Consider the following 24,360-nt stretch of genomic DNA (forward strand, 5'->3'; position numbering starts at 1 on the left):
AAATTAAAATACAAAAAAAAATTGCATTCTAATTTCATTGTTATAATAAATATTATAATATAAAAAATCAGTCTTCTGTCATGAAAGTTTAAAAAAATATATATTTTACAAGTCACAGTACACTTTGTCAGAACAATTTTATTCACAAATTGGCCAAATTTGACTGAAAAAGGTATGCGATCAAAAATGGCATAAAATGTAGGAACATGATTTTATCTATAACTGCAATCGTGATCACGAAAACTGGTGAGCTTTCTTTTACGAATAATCATAGAAAGCGACAAAGAAATTGTGTTCTAGAAAATTGAAAAAAACAACCAGAATTTTGAAGTGATTTCAACTTGAGAAAAATCATAAAATATAGTTGTTTCAAGTTATAAACGTTTTCATCTAAATAACGTTAAACATGCATGTATTCTATTGTAGTAGACATTCGAAATACAAGATCATTCGTCTTCAGTACAAATTCCCTTGTAGATTTTCTTGCCCTAGGTAGATGTCTGAGAGGTCGCGGTTAACGCCATAGATGCTAGAAGTTCATAGGGGTATGTGTTTGCGGTTCGCCAAGGGGTTGTGCGCTGGGTCGTAAGAGGTTAGAGCTTGACACCACATGAACACATAAGACTATACCAGGCTCTGGACTATATATTTCAAGTCAACATTATTTATGGGACGTTTTCAGGTGAAACTTAAAATATTGGTAGAAATAAAAAATATCATCTTCGAATTTTTCATTTATTTTTCAATGAAATAAACTACCACTGGCACAGCAGGAATACCCAGGTAGGAAATGTTACCATAAAAATCTAGTTTCTTTCATATTAGGGAAATATAAAAACGTTGACGTAGTTTAAAGTCTACGAATAAAGGTAAAACATAATTTTCAGAAGCAGCAAAATAAAGCTGGTAATATGTTAATAATTCTTATCAAGAAAAACCAACGATGGTCTAGCAGAGAGGGAGGTGTATATATTTCAAATGATATACCATGAAATTACACTTCTACTCCGTGTACAATATGCACGAGTTTATATGCAAGCTATATTTCTTTTCAGACAGGACATCCGGGTGCATGTTCTACGTGCTGATACAGGCATCCTGAGAGATACCTGAAGGGTAGGTTGACGATGATAAAAACACTTTGATATACTTATACTTGTTTAATATAAGTAAAAATAAACATCACATCATTTACGAAATATCGTTAACTTTATCATTTATTTTATTAATCTGTTTTAAAAATAACTGTCACACGAAAAATTTTATTCAAAATTGGATCGACATCGTGTTTGCATACTTTCACATGCACCAGTAGAAAAACTGTAGTGATTATATTTATATTTAGTTAAATTATTTAGAATAACAATTTTATAACTTATTCAAAGAGAAGCTTTGGCCAGTAACGGCTTTAAGGTTAACATATTTTTTTCTTTTAGTAAAAATATCATAAATTAGTGTTAATTAAAAGTATACAATTTTGTTGATAGAGAAATTTTAAACTGCAAATATAACGATGTTATAAGAGCTTCAAATGGATAAATTGCCAACATATTTCTATCAATTGTTTATTTATAAAAAAATGGAAAATTTTTTTAATCTTGTTTCTTTTTAATTTTTATAGTTGATGAATTTTTGTTATTCAAAATAAACTTTTTTATGTCGTAAAATATTTTTAAAAAATATACATACAGTACCGATAAAAAATTTTCGATCACGTGTTAAATTTTGAAATACACATAATTTTGTATTATAAACTGAGGCGGCAAGCTACTAACTATGCATATTTATTGAACTTTTTCGCTATTGATGCGTTCAGTATTAATAAATAATGCTAAATTTTTGTTACGATTTTCATTGAATTTAGTACATATTACTATTTTAAGAATGTGATCGAAAACTTTTGACCAGTACTGTGTATGAGCTATTAGTGATATGTGTTTTATAAATAAAATGATAAGAAAATTGATTAACAACTATATCTAAGAGGAAATATTGGAATATTAGTCTAATAATATGCATAATTATCATTATTAACAATGCGTAAAATTAAACCAGTAAATAGATTTTAATTACTAGATATACATAGACCTTATGTGACTTAAATACATCAGTGGAATCTGTGAACTTGTAAAGAGGGAATGAAAAGTGTCAGAGTATGAATAACACAGGCAAAGATACTTATTATTACGTTTTATGACGTGTTGCATTAGACAACACACTATACATCTGTCACCTTCTTTAGATACTCAAAATCTGTCTCTCGGTACTTTATTAAGCTTGTCCATTGGACAGTACTTGGTATAAAGTTTTGCGAAGCAACATTACATTATTCTTGACACTTTCCAACTTCCGAGTAATTAAATGCATCGCAACTCTCTTCTAGCACATAATTTTATTCCAAGGAAAATTTCGGATGATGCTTGATAAGAACTAGCAACAAAAAATGAACAGGAATCGGTTCTTAAATGTCTTGTAATTAAATAGTTTAAAAAGACTCAAGTATTTCAGAAAAGTTTAATTAAAATTTCCCGATATTTATTAACTATTTTTATCAACAAAGGTATATGATATTTTTATCATATAGTTTTTTTGATTGGTATGTTTTTAATCAATTGAGTATTTTTAGCTATTTAATGTTTGTTTATAAGTTATGAATTATTTTTTATGAATTTGAAAAAAAAGAGAGAAGATCTTTCCGTCGATATAACGGAGACACGTAAATCGATATCAAAAAAGCCAAATAAAACAGTAAAAATAGCCGTGTTTACTGAAGATTGGTTTGAGATCAAAGCTATGAAACACGCAATGATTATTTCCGGTGAAAAAAATGGTGAACGATTATGATACACTGCCGGGATTACTCGGATCAATATCAGGATTATACTTGTATATATGCCTACTATTCTCCATTTTCCAATCAATGATCGAGATTAAAGTGAGATCAGAACATAGAAGTTGGTTCATACTATCCTAACAGGGTCTTATTCTCTTATCGTGTACACTAAACCACAATAATTATTTATCGATCATTTAATAGTTAGGATATTGTGTATTAACAATGATTGAAATGGTACAATTTTTGGTCAGCAAAATTATTTAATAATTAAATTAAAAAAATAAGATAAAAATTCTTTTGATATTTTTGAATAAATTTCATCAATTTCAATTATTTAGATTATATTTTTTATTAAATTAAAAAGTTGGGAATTTAATTTAAACGTAATAAATGAATTTTTCACCTTTCGAATAACTCGTCAGGACGGATGAATTTGCGTACAAGTGATCAGAATAATGGGAGTGTTCTCATTAAAAATAATGAGGACTATACTCTAGAATTTTACTAATTTCCAAGTTATTATTGTTATTGTTATTTATTATAGTATTCAATTAAATGACATTCTATTCGAGGAATTTTTCAATTATTTAATCTTTCAATAGGCAAATGCATCACAATTTATGAGCTTCCCAGTGGGAAGTTTTTGTAATGGGTCTGATTTTGCGAATTTCAAATTTTTACGTATCTCTACGTTGAAAGGTCTGTGGATTCGAATACAACAGTTTTTAAGTGGACGTCTGTGTATGTATGTACGTATGTGCGTTCGAAATTATTTTTCGTCTCGATTATCTCGAGAATAAAAAATGATATCAGCGTGAGACCAATTGCATTCAATGCATAATTACAATTAATATAATTATGAGAATTATGATTATAATAATAATAATTGAGTTTAAAATAATGACTGAACGGCTGCAACCCCGGCTCACCCTCAAACCTGAGGGAGTCGGGTCTCTGTAGGATAATCCCGTCTGGTCAGGCCCCAGGTAGGTCGAAGCCCTGGGACCCCTGGCCAGACACCTTTGATGAATCGCAAGATCATAATGGTAATTGATTCTAAGAACAAAAATAGTATATTTCACACCTAGGGAGGAAAAGTAGACTAGCTCAAACCACGTGTAAAATTACAACCCGAGCCGAAGGCGAGGGGGGTAAACACGTGGTTTAAGCTTGTCTAATTGTCCTCCTTAGGGCTGAATATAATTTTTCGTCATACCTGAGTGGAAAGTTCAACCCCTCTCCAATGGAAAAGTGAACTTTCCGCGCAGGCATGACGAAAAAATCTTTTCATCCTTTTCACTGGGAAGTTAGTTGTGTGGGCCTTCCGGGTCTCACTCAGACCACTAGAGTAAGGGAAGGGAGGGTAAAGTGGAACGCAAGGGCAAAGTGAAACGCTCGAGACAATGTACTAATTTATTGAAATAAGTTAAAAACCCTTATTGTACTTTTTGTTTATCAATTTTTCAATTTATTAACGGATTAAAAATTATTAAAATTTTTAATATAATAAACAATTTATTGATTAAAATTTTTTTGTGGTGTTCCACTCTACTCTATTGTTCCCTACTGATATTATGAAAAGGGTATTTACTAAAATTATTAATAACAATACTTTTGAAAAATCAACAGATAATCAACAACCCTGTTAATGGTTGTACTGTTGGATCTGTTATATAATTAACAAAAAAATGAAATTAGTTAATTGTACTGAGAGAAATATATAGTTGGATTTACTATTAATTGTTAGAAAAGGACTCGACTATTATTTTTTAGAGTGTGTTAGTGAGTGTAGGTGTGATAATTGTTGATGAAAAAAATGTACGTCATTAAATAAACAATAAAAATGAATGGTTTAAAAATATATGTTAAACATTGTGCAAGATAAAATGAGATCAAAGTAAAAAAAGCTGGGTAAATGCATAAATAAAAAGAGTAGAGATCGATTAGCCATTAAAATGGCGATATTCTGAAGTAAATTGTACAAATTGCATGTATTGTAGCAACAATTAGCTAATGTATCAGGACATGCGAAAGCTGCCTACGATGTGAATTAACGAGCTATCCTGCTTTTTCTCATCACCCCTGCAGTGTTGAGTCGTGTAGCTCGTATAGTAGAACTCTGACTCTACAGAAAACGTGTTTCCTACTTCCCTCCTCGCTTTTCAATAATTGCAAGCCATAAAGTGTGATTTGCTTCCAACTCCCCTTATGTTACACACAGTATCATCCTTTCCCTTACTCACACCTTCTATCTCTGTCACCACTGACGAATACGAACATCGCATAGCTCTGACAATTTTCATCCCTCAAATTTTTTTGCTCATCAACGCGGATTTATTCATCTTCCATTATTTTGCTTTCACAATGGAAACTCACTGATATTACGAATTTCTCGATGAATCATAAGGCTTTGATCAATATCAGTAATTTCTATAAAAATAGAATTTTTAAGTCATTTAAATTTGCTTATTTTTCGTTATAATACACAATAAAATGAAGGTCAAAGACATGACAAAAAATCATAATAAATTGCTCTTAAATCTAGCTTCTATATTCTATTGCGTGTATTGCCATCTTAAAAGTATATTTAATAAAACAAAAGTACGTCTTGTCACGCGACTCTCTTTCGTATATTTTTACCAGTGCATCCGTGAGTCTGGTCAGGGTCGCGTGGTTTTGTCGAAAATTCAGAATATGCGGAAGCCCATGGTAATTCAAAATATTTTTAAGTATCATCAAATTATTTTTATATTTAATGAAGCTAATTAAGGAAATAATAAATTTTTATTGAAGAATAAAGTATGCAAAAAAGTGACACTTACGAGCTGTCCCGTGTAGTACCATTGTGCAGACGAAAGACCTACTTCAAGCACTGAAAAAAATCACGTATTACGAACGCGATTTCTATTGCTCTACACTTGGTTTTTTTCAGTTCGTCCTGGTTGTAATTTCATAATAACAACACCAATAATATCAAAAGTAGCAAAAGTATCAAAAAATTTTGCAGTAATTCAGAAAAAAATTTTGATTCACCAAATGAATTTTATTAGAGGCACTAATTTATGTATCACTGCATATTTAAAAGCGGTTATTTTTTAAAAAAAACTTTCTCCGTGAGGAATAAAATTGAAAAATTACATATTTACACGTTTGTAATGGAGTAAATGATGAAGAACAGCAAAACCATTGATTTGCAACTATTTGCGCAATACGTAAGAAAGTCAAAGTAGATATAGAGTGTATGAGTACTCGAGACTTTCCGCAAGAAAACGGACCAATAAAACTCCGGAGACGTTGGGGCGTCGCAGGCGTCGCAGTGACTGGCGAGCAGCTACATCGGCACCCTCTCCTTTGCCCCTAACTCACAGCTTTTCTATCTCAGTCACTCTCGCGCGCGCATCTACCAACTAATGCTTCATCGTTTGCTGTTTTCTCTCTCTTTCGCTTTCTTCTTTCTCTGTCACTCTTACCCCTAGTGCACTTTGACGTCTACTACTCCCACCCGCATTCTGTCTTCATCCCTCTTTCTTCAACTTCAACCTATCCCTCGTCTTTCCTACACGTTCTTTGTTTCACCCTCTTGTCTATCTCTTTCTCCACCGTTCACCCCAATGGGGTGGAATAAGCCACGTGACTCAATCGTCGACCAATCAGCATCATGACTACGTCATCCAGAGGTTCTCACTCAGTCACATCATTCCCTGCAACTTCAAATACAGTACAGCCACACGTTGTGTCTCATTGAAAGCTGGGTTGAAAAATTTCTATTGATAATAATAGTAATGAAGAAAACATTTTTTTCAACTTTTCGTACATCAACTGTAAAGTCGTTGACTGTATGACATAGGTAATGTGAATGTCAATTCTACATTTCATTCACTTCACTTACTTTTGAAAGCAACCCTATACCACCAGATATGACAGCAACGGTCTTTTGCTTCTCGATACCTCTTACGGTCTCATGTCATCCTTCAAAATCACTTCTCGAAATAGCGAATTTCACTCTCGATAAAGCTTTTATGGTTAACAATGTTATTTCACTGATGTCCACTAATTTAAACATTTATATTCATTTAACACATTTGTTTCTAGCAATATCGAGATAATTAATTTTTTTAAGCAATATGAAAAATTTGTAATGCATTTTGGTTTGATTGTTTTTAAAGAAAATAATTATTGAGAGTAAAGAAAACGCACTTGATTAAATATTTTTATCGTTTATTGTAAAAAATATAACAAAATCTAAACATGGTGGCAAAAGAAAATTTAAAATAATAAGTTTATTTGAAATTCACATGATATTTTTATCATTTATTTTCTCTTTAGTGAAAGTTTGAATATTTTTGAACAAACAAAATGAATCTATGAAAGATGCATCATTTAGAGGATGTTGAAATTTTTGCTTTAACTTGGTTACAAAAATCTCTACGTTTACTCGGATATAAAAAGAAAATAAAACAAAGAAAGAAAAGAAACGAAAATTGTGTGAAATGAAATTCTTTGTTGCATAATATCAAGAGGGTGTAGATGACGGTTGAGTGTAAAGAGTGTATATCTCTTTTGCTAAAAAAATACATATCACCTTCCACAATAAGATAAAAAAAGCACACAAATCTGTATTTCTTTTTTATTTTCTATATATCTCAGAAAAAAGCTTCTATATGTGGAAAATAAGAAAAAAAAATTCGACTTATACACATGTTACCCTTTTCTATGACCCTGACGTAGAAATGAAGGTGAAAGATCTTGGTGACACGTGCGAGCAAAAGGACGCACATGAGTGTAAAATGTTACGTCAATGAATCTCAGTGAAGTGAAAGAGAGAAAATTATATGAGGAATTCTAGAAGATCGAATATTCGTGGGTGTGGTCAAGACTGTACAAAAGAGAATGTGTAGAATAAAAAAAAATTGAAGAATGCCACGTGGCCTCAAGCGTTTTTCCACACAGTGATGAGAGCAACAAAGACGGAATCAATATATAGATATACAGGGAAAGATAGGCAGAGATCATCCCTATCCCCTTTGACGGTCGGAATTTGCGAAGGGCTTGAGAACAGACGGCTTTACAAAACACAAGAGACGTACTAAGAGGGCGAGTGAAGAATTTTTCAAAGAGACCAACGATCTAGACGCGTTTTTTTTATTGAAAAATTTATGCAGCACATTTATCAATTGATTTATATCTTTAATAAGACTTAATATTGCATTTAACTTCATTTTTTAAAATAAATTTCTTCTAGAAACCATTTTTACGTAAATTATTTTTATTTAATAATGTATTTTTGTTTAAAAAAACTTTTTTTTTATATTTAACATCATTAATCAATTTTATTAATTTTATCAAATTAAAATAAAAAATAACAATTTTCAATATAGAACAGAAACAATGTTTGTTATCATCAAAATATGCGAATAAATTTTCTTCTAGTTCACTAAACTTATTTTTATCACAATATAAAAAATCTAAAAAAATAAATTTGATTTAATTCATTTCATTCGTCAATCAAGTTTTCAATCAATATTATTATTTTTTTTCAAACAAACAACACACAATTTAATAAAAGTGAAAAGTTAAACGAAATGACCGAACAAAAGTAGTGACAAAAATATAAACTCCCCGAGTAAAAATAAATAGGCCCAAAAGAAGCCTAAAACACGTTAAAAATGAAAAATAAGCCCAATACAGACCCGATTGAAGTCCAATCTTGACTTAAAGGAATTTTTGGTTCCCAAAACGAGCCCATTACAAGCCTAAATTTCGAAGGAGTCTAATTCAAGCCCAAAAAATTATTTTCTAGGCCCACAACGCGCTTAATTCAAGCCTAAGAATATTTTCTGCGAGCATGAAAAATGATTTGGGCTTTAATTGGGCCTCCTTTGGGCGGGCCCCCAAACTAATTATTTTTACTGGGGTCAACTACAACAAACTTGTAACAATAAATAAATAATTATTTAGAGTTGAATTAATTATAATTAAATGAATTTTTTCTCAGTAAATGTGTAGAAGATTATGAAACAAATGATAATTAGATTCACGCCAGCCACGAATGTGTCACAAACCATGACAAGCACTTGAAATATATGATTTTAGAGGGATTGAATCTAGGATACAAGCAAAGAGAAGAGAATTGATATGGCGATAGTAACGTTAAACGCAGTTCAAATTATAGTGTTGGTACTATAGTTATAGAGTGAATGAAGAACGTGGGTTCGAATGTCGGATGCAGGATAGGAAGAGCTTAATGATCTCCATGAATCATCCAGAGAGAGCGCCTGGTTTGAGCATGGGCAGAACACCTACAAGCTTCAACTATCCCATATTCACCTGTCGACTATCGCTTACGGATATATTACTAATATGTATATGACAAACTGTTTTTTGCAACTACTCTATCTGACATGTCATTCACAACAATTGATGCTATAGAAAATAAAGATCTCTTTATGATTAGGAATAAAATCTTAGGTTTCCAATAAAATACTGTTTAACTTTCTGTCATTTTCTAAAGAGACAAGGTAAATACGATTGAAGACATGAAAATATTTTTTATTAAGATTATCGAGACTTGAACTAGATTAAATAAAGATGAAAAGCCAATAACAGAGATATCAAAGCATCATTTTTTATTCAACATTGATTCCATTCCTTCTGAATAAACTACTTTTTATTACCTTCATTTATTTCTTTTGTGTTTCTTTTTTTTCAAATAAAATGGACTCATCCCCTTCCTTTGTTGTATTACAATTTTTTGTACCAATACAATTTTTCCAGTGAACTAAGTACTCTTGAATTTGAGAATTATTTAAGCTGATGATATGAAAATTGCAGCAATCAATATAAGAACAAAGTTTATTATTTATAGTTTAGTTTTTAAAATATTTTTTACTATTTTAGTTGTGCTGGTTATTCAACAGACAAAAAAAAAGGGATGAAGTCTGTTCATTGTTCAACTTACATGAGTTGATGTTTAGACTGTCAGGTACCTTGGCAAATATTTCTGGATAAAAAGAGGGAAAAAATTACAATAATATTTGTATATTTTTAGGGCTTTTTACTCTATAAACCAATGCTTCTTTTCCCTACTTTACAAATTGAATTTTTTCTGTTATAAAATAAAATCCTACAAAAAAAATATCATCTCTTACTGACTTTTGTGAGTTTACTTTTCGTTTTTAGAAATTGTTATTGTTTTCAACATAACTATTATACCTTCATTGTCATGTTGTTTTATTTTTATAATCTGTATCGTATACACAGAAGCGAAAGATTTTACACCACTGAAAGACGACACTACGTTTCGAGCTAAAATGAATTCGCGAATCAAAAGAATTTCTATGAACCAATACAGTGGTATCGGATTCTCTAGAAGCTATTTCACTAAAGTACGAAATAAGTGTAGAAAAAAAGTGAAAAGAGAAGAGAAATGGAATTCAGCGTATGCACATTTTATTTTTATTTAGCACAAAATATATCAACAAAGTTACTGAGGATATGTACATTTACATTTTGTAAAGTAATTTTTAACCCCGTCCTTTCCTATTCAAATTGTCAGTAAATTAACCCTAGTCATTAACACTATCCAGAGGCATCAAGTCATTTTTGTATTTCCAGAACAAATAAACCAATTATAGCCCAACTTGAAAATCCTAAAATCGATTCAGAACCAAAGTTGGAACTAATTTTCCTTAACTCTAAGCTAAAAGTTGAAATGATTTAGCTGATGGTCTTGGATTAGGACATGACCCAATTCTGAGCCACTCGGTAATATTGAGACTCTTTCAAATAAATCCTTAGCCTTGCTTTGATTTATAAATCAAAAAGTGTTCATGAAAGTAAAAAAAAAAAAACTTGTAAAATATACTCTTGTAAGCAAATGAAATTTTAAAATGTCTATCATATCATGATTGTGCGAAATAACAAAAAAATTCTAAATATATGCATATATATGTATATATAGTGAGTGAGTATATTACGATGAGAGTACTGCACTTATCACTATTCTGAAAAAATTATGTCGCATTAATTAAAACCTGAACTATATCATAGTTGGCCTATATATATTTCCTAGCTCAGCAGCGTAATTATACCAACGTTCTTGGTTACTCAGCTGGTTCTTTTATCCTACATACCTTTTTGAACCTTCGGGCAATTAATTTTTTTCATCTGGCTAATAAAAGACTCAGCTTTATTTGAGATGAAGACTTTGAAAAAAAGTGTAAAAACACTAAAAGATGATGTTTGAGATAAGATATAAAAGAGAATCAAGGGAACACGTGTATTTTATTTGAAATATAAAGTTTCGCTAATTCTTTTGTAATTTCCTAATGAATTGTTTCATTTTTTTAGTAATTTTAGAATTTTTATCATTGCTAAATTAATTAATATACCTAATCAATTAATTGGTATTTATTAACCTTTTAATTGATTGGTTTAGAAAATTTTCATTCAATCTACATTGCGTTGATTCCTATTTATGAATTTACATGGACATATGAAGTTAGTTAATAATCGAAATATATCGAATAAATGAATGGCTTTTTCAAATTGTTGATTACTTGCGTACAAATAAAGAGAGTAATTAATAAAATATATAATTAATTGTATATTTATCTAAAATAGTACTTATGTTACGATTTGTATGAAAAAGGTGAAATGACAATTATTTGACATTCAAAGTGAAAAAAAAAACCCTCAAAAAGCTTGTAATAAAATTCATGAAATGAAATAATTTGTAAACGAAAAATAGAATGGGCTTTATTTGAAATTTATTTATCAAAATAATGATTTATTGAAAAAGAATAGTGTATTTGGTTAGATGATGATTTGATAAAAGCCATTATAGTCTGGGATTACAGGCGAATAATCATCGAAAAACAAACTACCACATGTATAATTAAATCAAAGTAAACAGTGTGGATAAGCACATGAAAATATAATACAGTCCGATGCATATTATGAACACATAGAAATGAAAATGCAATTATTTGAAATTTAGATACGATTCTATGAATTAGATCATGATTGTGATTCTAATTTTCCATTAGAGGTCCTCCCTCGTGCGTGCTTCAGCCAGGACAGACTAACCACATTACCTGATTTACGTAGCAACTAATGTCTATATATAAATATGTATATACAGTACATACTTCTGTGTGTGTGTTGAGATATGTTTGAATACAATATAAGCGTATACATACATTTGGTGACCCGGACGCAATAGTATTCTCTCGGTGTTAGCGGAAATAATCAATCTAGTATAGTGATGAAGAATCCTTGCGTAAGCGGCCTGATCCTAAATTGACATTTGCACTTGATGTTTGAGCACCCAACAGATTTGTCCAACACTTGTGCCAATAAATCAATATAAATACTTGACCAGAGAGTCAAAAACAACCAGCTGTAAATTGTCCAACTCTTGGATACTAAAGATATCTCGTAAATATATTTTTTTGTTATACCGAAAATTTGAAATAAAGTTATGAAGTATCCCTGACATTTCAAGAAGTAACAATGAGAAAACAGCTGTACAGATTTCGATTTAGACCTCACCTAAACACTTATTCTGATAAATTGTTAGATAAAATTTTTTCTTCAGACCTTAATAAAAAGAAAAGTGTTGTATTTCTCATTTAATGTGACAATTGTTCAAAATTTTTAATTAAAGAATGGATTTTTTGAATATTTTTACTTAAAAAAAGGCAAATAAATGAATGAAATTTTTTTTTTACACATTTTTCTGTTCTCATTTGAGCGTAATATTTTGACATCTCTAAAAAGTTAATGTTACGCGTTTGGAATTTGGTGTAATGGAAAAATTGGAAAACAATAATTGAAAAATTATTATCCTGACGAAGTTCGGAAAAGAATGGATGAGAAAACAAAAAAATTCTCTCAGCTAATAAATAATATTTTTAGAATACAATTGTGAATTTTCCGTTAAAGAAGATCATGAAAAAAATTAAACTGATCTTTCGTGAACCAGAAAATTTGCTGCGAAAATATACCAAGCAAAGAAAAAATATATATAAAAATAGCCCAACATCAAAATGGGATCCTGAATGACTACTCAGTCCTCGATACGCTTACAATATCCACTCCATCACTCTTCTAAAAACAACCTATATGAAACTATAGAATCTCAATACACGATTTAATAAAAATTCAATTTCCACAGACACTACAATACATCCTCTACTTCTATCAAAAGCAATCGTGGAAACTAAAAACTAATTCATGAATTTAAAAGAAAAAAGCAAAGTGAAAAAAGAATAGAGAAACAATAAAAAATATTTATTAGGAAAAATATGGAATGGACATGAAGTATCTGCAGTAAAATAAAATTCTCGAACTGAGAGATGACGTCCACCCCATCAGTACGAAAGCGACGAAATGCCCTTTGGCAATTTCCGTCCTCGAATTGAAATGTTATTGCGTTAGCGACACGTTCCTTTCTCTCTTTCTCTCTCTCCATTATTTCGACAAAGTATGGTTAGAGATATGATGTGCAAGAGGATAAAAAGGTAAGAGAACAGAAAAAGAGTGAGAGAAATCCCGAGAAAGAGAACGAATGAAAATGAAATAAGGGTAGAAAAAGGATTATCCGTCGAGATGAATGAAATGAACGAGATTTGAGCCCAGAATGGAAGGTAGAGAGGAGAAAAACGAATGTCTATCATTAATCTTACCATTCTCTAGCCTAACACTTGCATTCTCGAATCGAATTAAATTAGTTTTGAGTGTTCGATAGCTGCGAAAAAATTTCAAACTCAAATCCTACTATTTTTATGACTTTCTGAATATTATGACTTGTTAAATAAAATTATAGATTTTTTTGTCTCTCTATTACACAAGTAAAACCCATCATAAATCTTAGAAAAAACTATGCTTAGCTATAAACATCAATTTGCTAACCAATGTAAATACTCTTATAGCTCTTTCTAAATTGTACAGATAAATAAATTAACACTTTATTTAAATTATACGGCCGAAATCTTGTTATTTCAACTTAAACAATGCATTCAATCTACCCTTTATTCCATTCAGAAGCAATAAACCCGACATTAATTTTATTTTTACAGCCAGAAGGCACAAGAAAAAAAATATTCTATAGGCAACAAATTCGAAAGATATTCTTGCAACAGTTTTAAAACTGCTGTGCTTACAAAAAAATTTTTTAAAGCAACAAATTTAGTATAATATTCTACAATGAATAATTCCTAACAGTACGACAGGCAAAAGTATATTGTCTGGGTAATATTGGATCTTGTCTTGAGTTTAAAAACACTGGAAACAGAATGTTCTGTTGCGCTTACTCGGAAGGATGCTTTTATTTCATGAAATTTGCTATAACAAAATTAATAAAAAAAATATTACTCAAGTAATGTGGTCAGTGAAGGAAAAAATGCTCTTATATACCGTCTGTAAATTTTTTAAAGATAATAGAAGTGTAACACAATCTTATAAAATATAAATTGGATGGATATTTCCTTTTTCTTTTTAATAAAAAGAAACTTACTTTTGATGTTTGAATTGAACAATCATTGATTTGAGCAGAACCTTCAGATGTTACTAAACCTTGTTCAGATGTTATTTAGAGTTTAGTTGATTGGAAAAATTTCTGAGGAAAGCTCTACCACTTAATGTTATCTCCAATTATAATTAAAGGATCAAAAACAAATTTCTCCAGTAAAAGGTAATTTTTGTTCTCATAGAAATAGCTATCACGTCCCCTGTTTATTTAAGAGTTTTATACAACTTAATGATACCTGTCCATTTCTCCCAACAAAAGTAATCGAGAAAAAATACTAAAAAGCCATGAAAGCAGTAATTTTCAAAGGATTTGTGAGTGCAAAGAAAGTAAAATAATCGTAGAAGCATAGAAATATACCATAAAAATCACAACAACAAAAATATCTTTTGTAATAGTACTTTTATTAGCCAATATCACTCTGAAGTAGTGTACGAACTGTGGAATTTTTCTTATTTTTCAGTTTCATTCTCATTTATTTGAGCCACGTTTTCGCTGCTTTAAACCTTCCTACATGATCTAAATGGACGTAGATGGAGGAAGTAGAAGCGAAAAACATTAAACGCCAAAAAATAGTAGTAGCAAAAACAGGAATGAAGTAAAAAAATTAGAAACCACGTGACTTTTATTGCTCCCAAGCGCGCTAATCCCGAGCAGCCATAAATTCATTGCTCGGGAATTGCTTCTTAACCTCAGGCCTTGGCGAAGGATTGAACGACCTGTCGGGAGTCTTAAGGTACGAACGTGATTCCCCCGCTGAATTTTAGCTCCAAGATATGGGAGTCTGGACGCGATACGTCTCTCACGAACCGCTCGTCGATAGAAGGGCGTGCTGGATTTACGACGGAATTTGGATAATATAGTTCAGTATCTAAGAAAAGCTGATGGAAAAGAAAGAAAGACTATCGCTAGTCAGGTATTAACGAACGACGTCAAGAATCTACACCTTGGAAAATGGTCCATTCGTCTACACTGCAAATCCAAAGTCTCGTCACACATGTTTGAAACTCACACAGATAATGTATAACGCCATAAATGGACTATAGTAATTTTGTAGACACTTTTTATATAGATAATAGTGTGTGAAAAATTCACACATGTAGTATGGTTTGTTAATGGCGTTATCCATGTAACACACATAAAATGAATGAATTTCACACCTGTGTAAATTATCTCGGATTTGCAGTGTAGCCTCCTGAATAAACCAGAAAATTATATCCTTTAAAGAAATTTTTTGGTTTCAAGCTTGTTGTTGTTCTTCAAGTTATTTTATACTTTTGTAGTTTTAATTTACCTAAATAAATTCATTGTTTGATCATTAACTTAACCCTCAACTCTCATGGGTGTTTTTTGCATTCATTAACCTCGTTTATGGGTCACCAACTTTAAAAGTTTTAAGCTTCGGTAAAAAAGCAAAAGTTTTCACTAATGTTCAGATAAACTGAACTGCATTGAATAAATAATTATTGAAATGAATAACTTCATTTTTTATCATTTTTCTGTTAGTTACTACAAAGATTCTTTCATTATTCATTTTTGTAGAAAAAATTATTCGATTTATAAACTAAAGTTTAATTTATTTCATAATTTTTGTTCTTTACTTTAATAAAATACTACGAAATAATTATTTATCTGCATAGCCACATTTCTTTAATTAAAAAAGATGAAGAAAATTCGAAATAATTTTTATCTCCAATTTCAAATGAAAACTTTGAAAATATTAAACAAAAAAATTCTTCAGAAGACTTCCAGAACAATGGCATATGATGACTCGCTTCGCAGACACCCATTGTCGTAATGATGAATTTCCGGTTAAAGAAAGCTATAAAACCCAAGGCAAAATCAATCTACAATACTTCTACTTTGTTCTGAATGTTCATAAGGACGTTCAATCACAAAATATTAAGAGCAAAAAAAATGTTACAATCATACTTAAATACAAGTCTTACTTTGAAATATTTTTATTTTCGTCTGCCGTTCATTTTTAAGCATGGAAAATAAAAGAAAGAAAGTAGTAGTCCCTGACAATGAGCTCGCGGAAGTGATTAAGCGACGCGACGGGAGAACATCCATCGGGACCCACAGGGATATAGATGCGAGCACCCTCAAGAGAGAAACAAGGAGTAGTTGAAACTTGAAAGGATGATGACGAAAGCGGACAGAGACTGACTGAAGTGCAGGGAAGTTGAACGTTCTACTGACAGCCGACAGGATAACGACTCTCTCAACTCACCCTGATTTCTAATTAGAATATTATTCAAAATAGAATTATTGTTATTCTCAACGTCAACAAAAGACTAATTTTTACAACATTTATTCCACATTTACATTGAATTTCATTATACATCATTTTTAATTCTATTAATAACCAATATTTTATTTTTTAAATTAAATTTTTCATTCAAGTAATTACTCTAAATCATTTATTTATCTTTTAAATAAATCATTGTTGATATTTCATTTTTTAATGATCATATTTTTAAATAGATATAATAATTAAAATAACGCCACTGTAATTATTTTCATTATAAAAAAAAAATAATAATATCTATTTTTTTCCTGTTGCATGTAAGCATTAATAAAATAAACTTATCTGCAGTTAATATACATTTTCATAGTGAAGCTGAAGATCTTACGATTAGCAGTATAGTGTTTGCTGAATAAACGTACGTGCACAATGTCTTATTCGTGAGGATAAACCACACAAAGACTAAACCCGCATCTCTCACTGTTTGTTATCAACATATAGATATACGACAATCAAACGACAATTGAAGATGTAAATAAATCAAAAGCAGGAATTTAATTAATACATTTTATCCTTAAACTTTTTCATCAATTAAGCTTTTGATAATCAGTCAATTTTAATCCACTTAATTTTAAAAATTGCATTTTAATTTGTAGTCAGCAATACTCCTTTTGTATTTAAATAGATAACGATAAAATACTTGCAAATGAATTTTGTTAATTCAGAACAAAGTCAAATTCATTTCTTTCTGCATTTCATATTTTATGCTTTTTACCCATATTCTGGACTATTTGTATCGAATCCTTTTATGCATTTTTATTCTTTTTCTCACTACTTTTATTATTTCACTTTTGTGTTCAGCTCCGGTTGAAATTAAAATATTAAAATAATTTTTCTTTAAACGGTGAATGTAATTAACTTGCATAAAAAATAGCGTATTTAAAAAAAAATTAAACTTAAATATAATTGTTATAACTTTTTCATTTTTAAATATAACTTTAATAAAGTTTGTTGATTCACATCGCTTTGATGATATGATGCTTAGTTTACAAACCACCTTTGCTATGCTTCACGATTCAAAGCCATCAACCCATATGTAACTTCACCTATCAACTTGAGAGCAAATAACACAATATAATAGAGTAAGTAATATTGCCTGGGAATTAATAACTACGATACATACGGCAATATAGGATTTTAGTATTTCATGACAGACTAAAACGTTTGTTTGCAAAATCTGTGATAGATTCAAAGATGAGTAAATAATTTTCCTCTTCAGGATGAATTTTTTTTCGTTTATCTATTTTTTCTACTGACAGTGATCCTCCGATGCTTGATAAATAAAAATATTTCCTCAATACTATTTTATTCCTATTGATAAATGATAAAAAAATGGTTGCTAATATGGGCTATGAATATTTCATGACAATATCATAGATGTAAAATAGATATAATTTAGTCAACTTCTACGTTTAGGGCGGATCAATATAGTCAATAGCACTAGAGGACTTGCTTTGCGCGAATAAACGTGATGGCAAAGCCTAGGTGAGCAACTGAATAAAAGAAAAAGAGAGAACACGAGGTCGATTTAATTTTACGAACTTTCCACTCGGCTCGAAGTGCTTGCACGTTCGACTTGCAGCCACTTCACCAGCCGTGCCAAGTACGCCGCTGAGAATTCGTCGCTCGTTCTATCTCGCGAATAGTTTTCAACTTTCAATGGTCTGCCGCCTCCTTTTTCGTTATATATACAGGACTCTCTCTCACTTACCGAATAAATTTCAGGCCAAGTAATGTAAAGACTTGATGACGGCCACTTTGGGCCAACTTCGATTCAAGAATAAATAAAATCTGACATCAAAAAATGATGATTTACGCCAATAACGTTTTTTGTCCGTTTTTTAGCACATTTCACAAATATTCTCTATGTCTATCCCTTCCTTCAAGAATCTAAAAATATTTGGATGACGAAAAAATTATTTTTACAACAATGCTAATTATTAAGTACTAATTATTTTGTAATTTACGTTATAGATAGTATTGTTTTATAATTTATTTTGTCTTTGTCGCCCATGTAATTAATTTATCTTCTACAAATATAATATCCATAATAAATGTAATTCAATTGTTTCAAGTAATCTGTGTTGTATTATTTAAATAGAACAAATGTTTAACAATTAAAAATTTATTAAATTGTGGAATGAAATGATTAAATTGGAATTAATTATGTTCAATATTTATGGGAAGTTATTTTTAATCATTTGTGAAATTAAATATTTGAACATGAAAGAAAAATTTTAATAAGTTACTGAATAATTAATTACTATGTTGAAATGTTATATATTTAACGAGTATATTTATCTTTGTAATTGATACTACGATATTTTAATTAAAACGTATTCACCAGAAGAATATGTTGATTGTATGTATTAAAATGAAATAATGATAATTATAAAAATATTATATGTAACGAAATTCATCAGAATCATCTCATTCAATCATGTCATTCACCGATAAGCACAATTACACATCTGCCATTTATATTGTATTTTACCAGAATACTATTTCCAAAACCTTACTTCCCATTATTATCACAGAATGTGATGAGTGACATAAAACCAGAAAACTTTTTTACATCTCCACTACATACATGGGACATTTTATCCAAGGTGACGGTTTATAACCGAATTCTGACGACAGCTTGTGCTTTTGATTACTATACAAACTTTTTCATATTTTTCTTACACATCCTTCACACCTATTTTACTAAAATAAGACTTGAAAAACAGTCAAAACCCCTAACCTCATTCCAAAAACTCAACTTCAATAGTACTGTTTCTAAAATGTACACCAACTTTCAACAAAATATGTTTCTGAAGAACAGAATTTGCGTACAGCAAATAATCGGTTTTTTAAAAATTTTTATTTTTTGTTAAAATTATAATGTTTATAGCTGGATATTAACTTCTACATTTCGAAACGTTTTTTAATTTTTTTCATAATCATAATAAAATGAAGTTTCTAAAGTAGTTCTTATTTAATAAATAAATACCTTTTTTTTTTATCAAATTCATTTTGACAATCGAATGACTGACTATTGATTTAGTTAATAGATGAACTTCGAATACGAAACATAATCCACCCAAAAGTAAAAAGTTGAAAGTAATCAATAAAAAACATCAAATTAAAAAACAAAAACGAGTTCCTAAAATAACAAAATAGCAGATCAATAAAAAGAAAAAGAAGTTTAATTACTCACCAAGAAAAACACTCTCGTCATTGTCGAGGTCAAGGTCAAGATCAGCAGACTGGTTGTTGGTATTTAAGTGTTGATTAAGTCTCACAAGATCCATGTCTGCGAGGTTCTGACACTGAAGCTGTTGTTGGTCCAAAGAGCCGGTGGCCAATAATTCGGCCACTAGCGTTAAATAAGGTGATGTAAGAAGTCGTGGACTCGTTGCTCGCACGCAGCCTGGTATCCAAAGCCCAAGAAGACCGTAGGGTACCGCAGGAACCGCTCCTGCACTCACGAAGCCACCGTTCAAGAGTTCTCCGCACAACATAGGTAGAGAAGAGACTTCCAACTATCCTTCGTTACCGAAACACCACTGAGTCGGTCACCTACAATTCATTCCGAACAATTGAACAGGTTATTTAACACCTCGATCAACTAAACAATATACATTTGTTTGAATTTTTTATTTTTGAAAGATAAACTTAATTTAAATTGAGAAAAAATGTTCAATTGAATTCACTTGACATTTCGGTAGTGTAAGACAACAATAGCATTGGGTTACGACGTTAAACAACAATTTATGATACAAACAACACAGTGGAATGAAAGGAATTTCTATTGAAGCTGGCCAATAGCCGGTTAGACTTGCATGACGCCATCGACACAGCACAACTGGCGTGGGTGCGGGTTTTCTGATGATGTCAGACACAACAGGGCCGTAACTACTTCAACACTACATTTCTTATGCCACTCGGTTACCTCTTTACTATGCACTTGCGCGCTTTATAAATTTGCTCCATTAGGTATTAATTAAGCTGTACTGTAAGAAAACTAATCAACGTAAAGGAAATTTTCTTCTTTTGAAAGTTTGTTATAAAAATTGGTTACAGACTTTTGGTTCAAGGATAATTTTTTTTTAAATATAGGTTTTTTTATTTATGGATATATAGCGTATGACCTAATTTATTTTTAATTAATTTTTAACATCTGTGAGCTTTTGTTTTATTTTTCAACCACAATTTTACGTTTTTTGTCGGCAAGTCGAAATGAATTATTATAAAGGAAAGTCATTTCAGAGATTTTAATAAATTTTTTTCCTCTCTAAAATGGTTTATACATAATTAAAAGTCATTATTGGATAATTAAAAATTCATTAACGAATTAATGAAGGACTCGACATGTTGTTTGAGCACTGTAAAAGTAAATGAAAAAAACCAATTCGTTCATAAAATTAAACATTAAAAAATGTGAGAAAAGTGTCGCATTTTTATCATCATTCAAGGTTCTAAAAAAAAATTGGTTTTTAAAAATTTTTTTTCGAAACTCAAGCATTATTGAAAGAAAATTCATTTAAAGTTTGATTAAAATTGAAAGAGCTTTTCACAACTTTAACACGAACTGTAATTTTTTTAAAAGAATTTTTTCATAATTTACGTGAAAAAAGAACTCGTTAAAAAACTGATCACATTTTTTTACTGATAAAATAAACATACTACTTTTTTAATAAAAATGTAAAAAATTGTAAGATTAAAAATCAACAAATATTGAAATAATACAAAAATCATTTTTCATAAGCATAAAATAAACTGATGGCATTTATCGTAGTCATTGAAAATATTAATCATATTTTTTGTTTTATAAAATGGCAAGGCATTAAATATATGGTCCATTGGGTGTTGGTTATTGGTGCAGCAACACTGCAAAAACATTCCCAAGGTTTCAATAATCTTCTGAAAACTTTTCTCCTAAGAAATAAGAGGATATTACAAGCATTACTGCTGTATAATCTATATTCCTAACAGAATTCAAATTGCTTGACATCATTTTTTGCATAGAAATAAGACTACTCAACTTCTCAGCATATAAGGTCACGTATAGTTAAACCTACGCATTTTAGTTGCATACCAAATTGATGATAAATATGATGGCGTCAATTTCTCATACTAATAAACAATTTTATCTCTAACATGAACATCAAAATAATATTTAACAATATAAAATGAATATAATGTTTAATGTTTATGTAATATTTAATAATTCAAAATAATATTTAACAATTATATTTGCTTTTTCTCCTTAAGAAAATTCAGGTATCAAAATTATTTTGACTACAATATAATTAATATTTGAATTAGTTTTAAAATAAATAAGATTGAGTTTGAAAGTTAAAACTAAAATGATATCGAATAATTAATAATAAGATGAACAGTTTTGCTAATGAATCAGTAAAACACTTTACTTCATTTATGATTATTGATCCACTGACAATCTACACTGTAAATCCAAGTGCATTCTTGTTACACATCTAAATGTGTTAAATATGACGTCACCCATTTGATTAACATTGTAATCACTTTTATTGCGTTTTTAAATGTGTAAAAAGTGACTACAATGTTAATCAAATGGGTGACGTCATATTTAACACATTTAGATGTGTAACAAGAATGCACTTGGATTTACAGTGTAACTGTCTGATTTTAATTTTCGCTATACCAGAGTTAATTAATGGAATAATGAAATATTAATAATTTTCACTAAATTATTTAAACTTATTTTATTGAAATAAAATCAAAATGAGCTTTTAATAGAGCTAAAAATAACTGTAATTAAAGAGCTAATTGATTTTTGTATACTCTATTATAGAAGACAAAAGATATAATGTCATCAATAACAGGTAATCGATAAATTTAACTTGTACCTATGAATATTGAAACAAAAAGTAATTTCTTATTTAGGTAATAAACTCAAAAATATTCATTTACTCCTAATTGTAATTAACAATTATTATTATTAATAAAAATAAGTAATATTCATTATTATTATGAAATGTATTATTTATTACTTTCATCGAATGCTTACTATTTTTTATGATTATATTTAATAAAGTAATTTTAGAGCTACAAAAAATATTAGTTTCATCTATAATTATCTGAAATGTAATTAATTTTGATTAATTAATCAAACTTAATTAATATATTTAAAACAATAATAAGTTTTAAATAATAAACAAAAATTAACTTTTTAAAATGAAAACGTATAAGATACATTTTTTTAATTGTTGAAAATACATCAAATAATTATTAATTAATTTATGAGTAGCTATAGCCATTTAGATAGAAAAAAATCTCCTCTTTTCTATTAATATGCTCGATAGATGTTATTAAGCGTTAAAATATTTGCAAGAATTTTATTGTTTGTCAATCACGTTCATTTTATTGAGAGAAGAAATCTAAACATGTCAAATAAACAGAGACGCAAGAGCCGCGTGCTACTCTGGTTGGTGAGAAATACACGTGTGTCCCTTCTATGGCAGATCAACTCTACTGAAATTGGAAGACCTCGAGCGAGACGGAGCTCGGATAATTTTCCGGTTCGTATCCTGTTGCAGCTGCATTCAACCATACTCTCTTGTCATTAGAATATCACTCATTTTTTAATCGATCATTAACTAAAAAATATTGCTTCTGTTGCTGGAATATCTTCATGAAAAAAATGTTGACATATTGATGAATTTCAAATCCCTTTGTATTCACCTAAGCAATATATGACTTTTCGATGATTTAAATATGAAAAAAAAATTGTAAGCTTCATAAGAATATTTTTTTATCTATCAATAGTTTTGATGGACATAATTTTTAAACACAATTTATTCATTGTTTTTAATAACTATAGTTAACAAATAAATAACTTCCTATTAATTCTTTCTCACTAATTTAAATAAAATCCAAATTTTATATCCTTTAGCCTTTTAAATCTTTTTATGAATATATTCAACAATATTCCGTTATCATTTGAATGTCAATCACATTCAAGTCGATTGATAGCTATAAAAGAATTTTTTTATGGAAAAAGTTGAAGCTAAAATCAATTAATTTTTAATTTTCCTACATACCTGCAGATGATTAAATAAAACAGATTGCAAAGACATTCACAGGTATTTGCCAACAGTAATAAATTATTTAATTAATTTTTTGAATGAAATAAATGAAAGTGTATGATGATTTCCAAAAAATTTAACACATCTAATATTTTCTACTTTAGAACAAAAGGTTAATAAATTCTAGTAGCACGTGTTGGAAATCCTGTTGGATGTTATTCACTCATTTTTGCACATCTCTTTCGAAATATCATAACACGAGGTGCGACATAAATCGGGCAGTCGCTAGTGCTGCGATACCGGTACTGGCTTGATATCAGGACGGTTCGAGGGGTCGAAGGAGGCCAGTCAGGGCCGGCAGACAGACGGGCGCCAACGGGTGCGTAATCCTTTCTTCACCCTCTTCCCTCGGTTTCGTCCCCATTTTATCTTTATCAGCTCAACAAAGTAGAACGAAAGTCCAAAACTCTCTTTCCCCCAGGTGTCTACGACAGTCGTGAGGCAACTGCACACGCGAGCAAATATCTCACGCCCTCTCCATTTGTATTCTTCCCTTTTATAACTTGATTTTTATTTTATTTCTCGAGTCGTATTCACTACGGAAACTGCGTGATCACATGGCTGTGACTTTATA

The 24,360-nt window shown here is 30.0% G+C and overlaps 1 protein-coding gene across 9 annotated transcripts in view; it reads right to left on the minus strand.

The window, feature by feature from the left end:
- Positions 1 to 24,360, minus strand: part of LOC118066265 (protein Fe65 homolog) — a 115,373-nt gene that overhangs the window by 55,773 nt on the left and 35,240 nt on the right. For 7 of the 9 annotated variants that reach the window (XM_035082182.1, XM_035082181.1, XM_035082179.1 and 4 more), the window contains exon 2: positions 19,874 to 20,235. In XM_035082182.1, the coding sequence (XP_034938073.1) occupies positions 19,874 to 20,177 (304 nt within the window). In that variant the 5' untranslated portion in view covers positions 20,178 to 20,235. Of the gene's footprint in view, positions 1 to 5,658; positions 6,148 to 19,873; positions 20,236 to 24,360 lie in introns of those variants that run through there. The other 2 variants (XM_035082184.1, XM_035082183.1) reach the window with 2 other exon arrangements.

Source organism: Chelonus insularis, unplaced genomic scaffold (genome assembly GCF_013357705.1).
Source record: "Chelonus insularis isolate UGA/USDA-ARS -01 unplaced genomic scaffold, ASM1335770v1 contig_339_pilon, whole genome shotgun sequence".
NCBI lineage: Eukaryota > Metazoa > Arthropoda > Insecta > Hymenoptera > Braconidae > Chelonus > Chelonus insularis.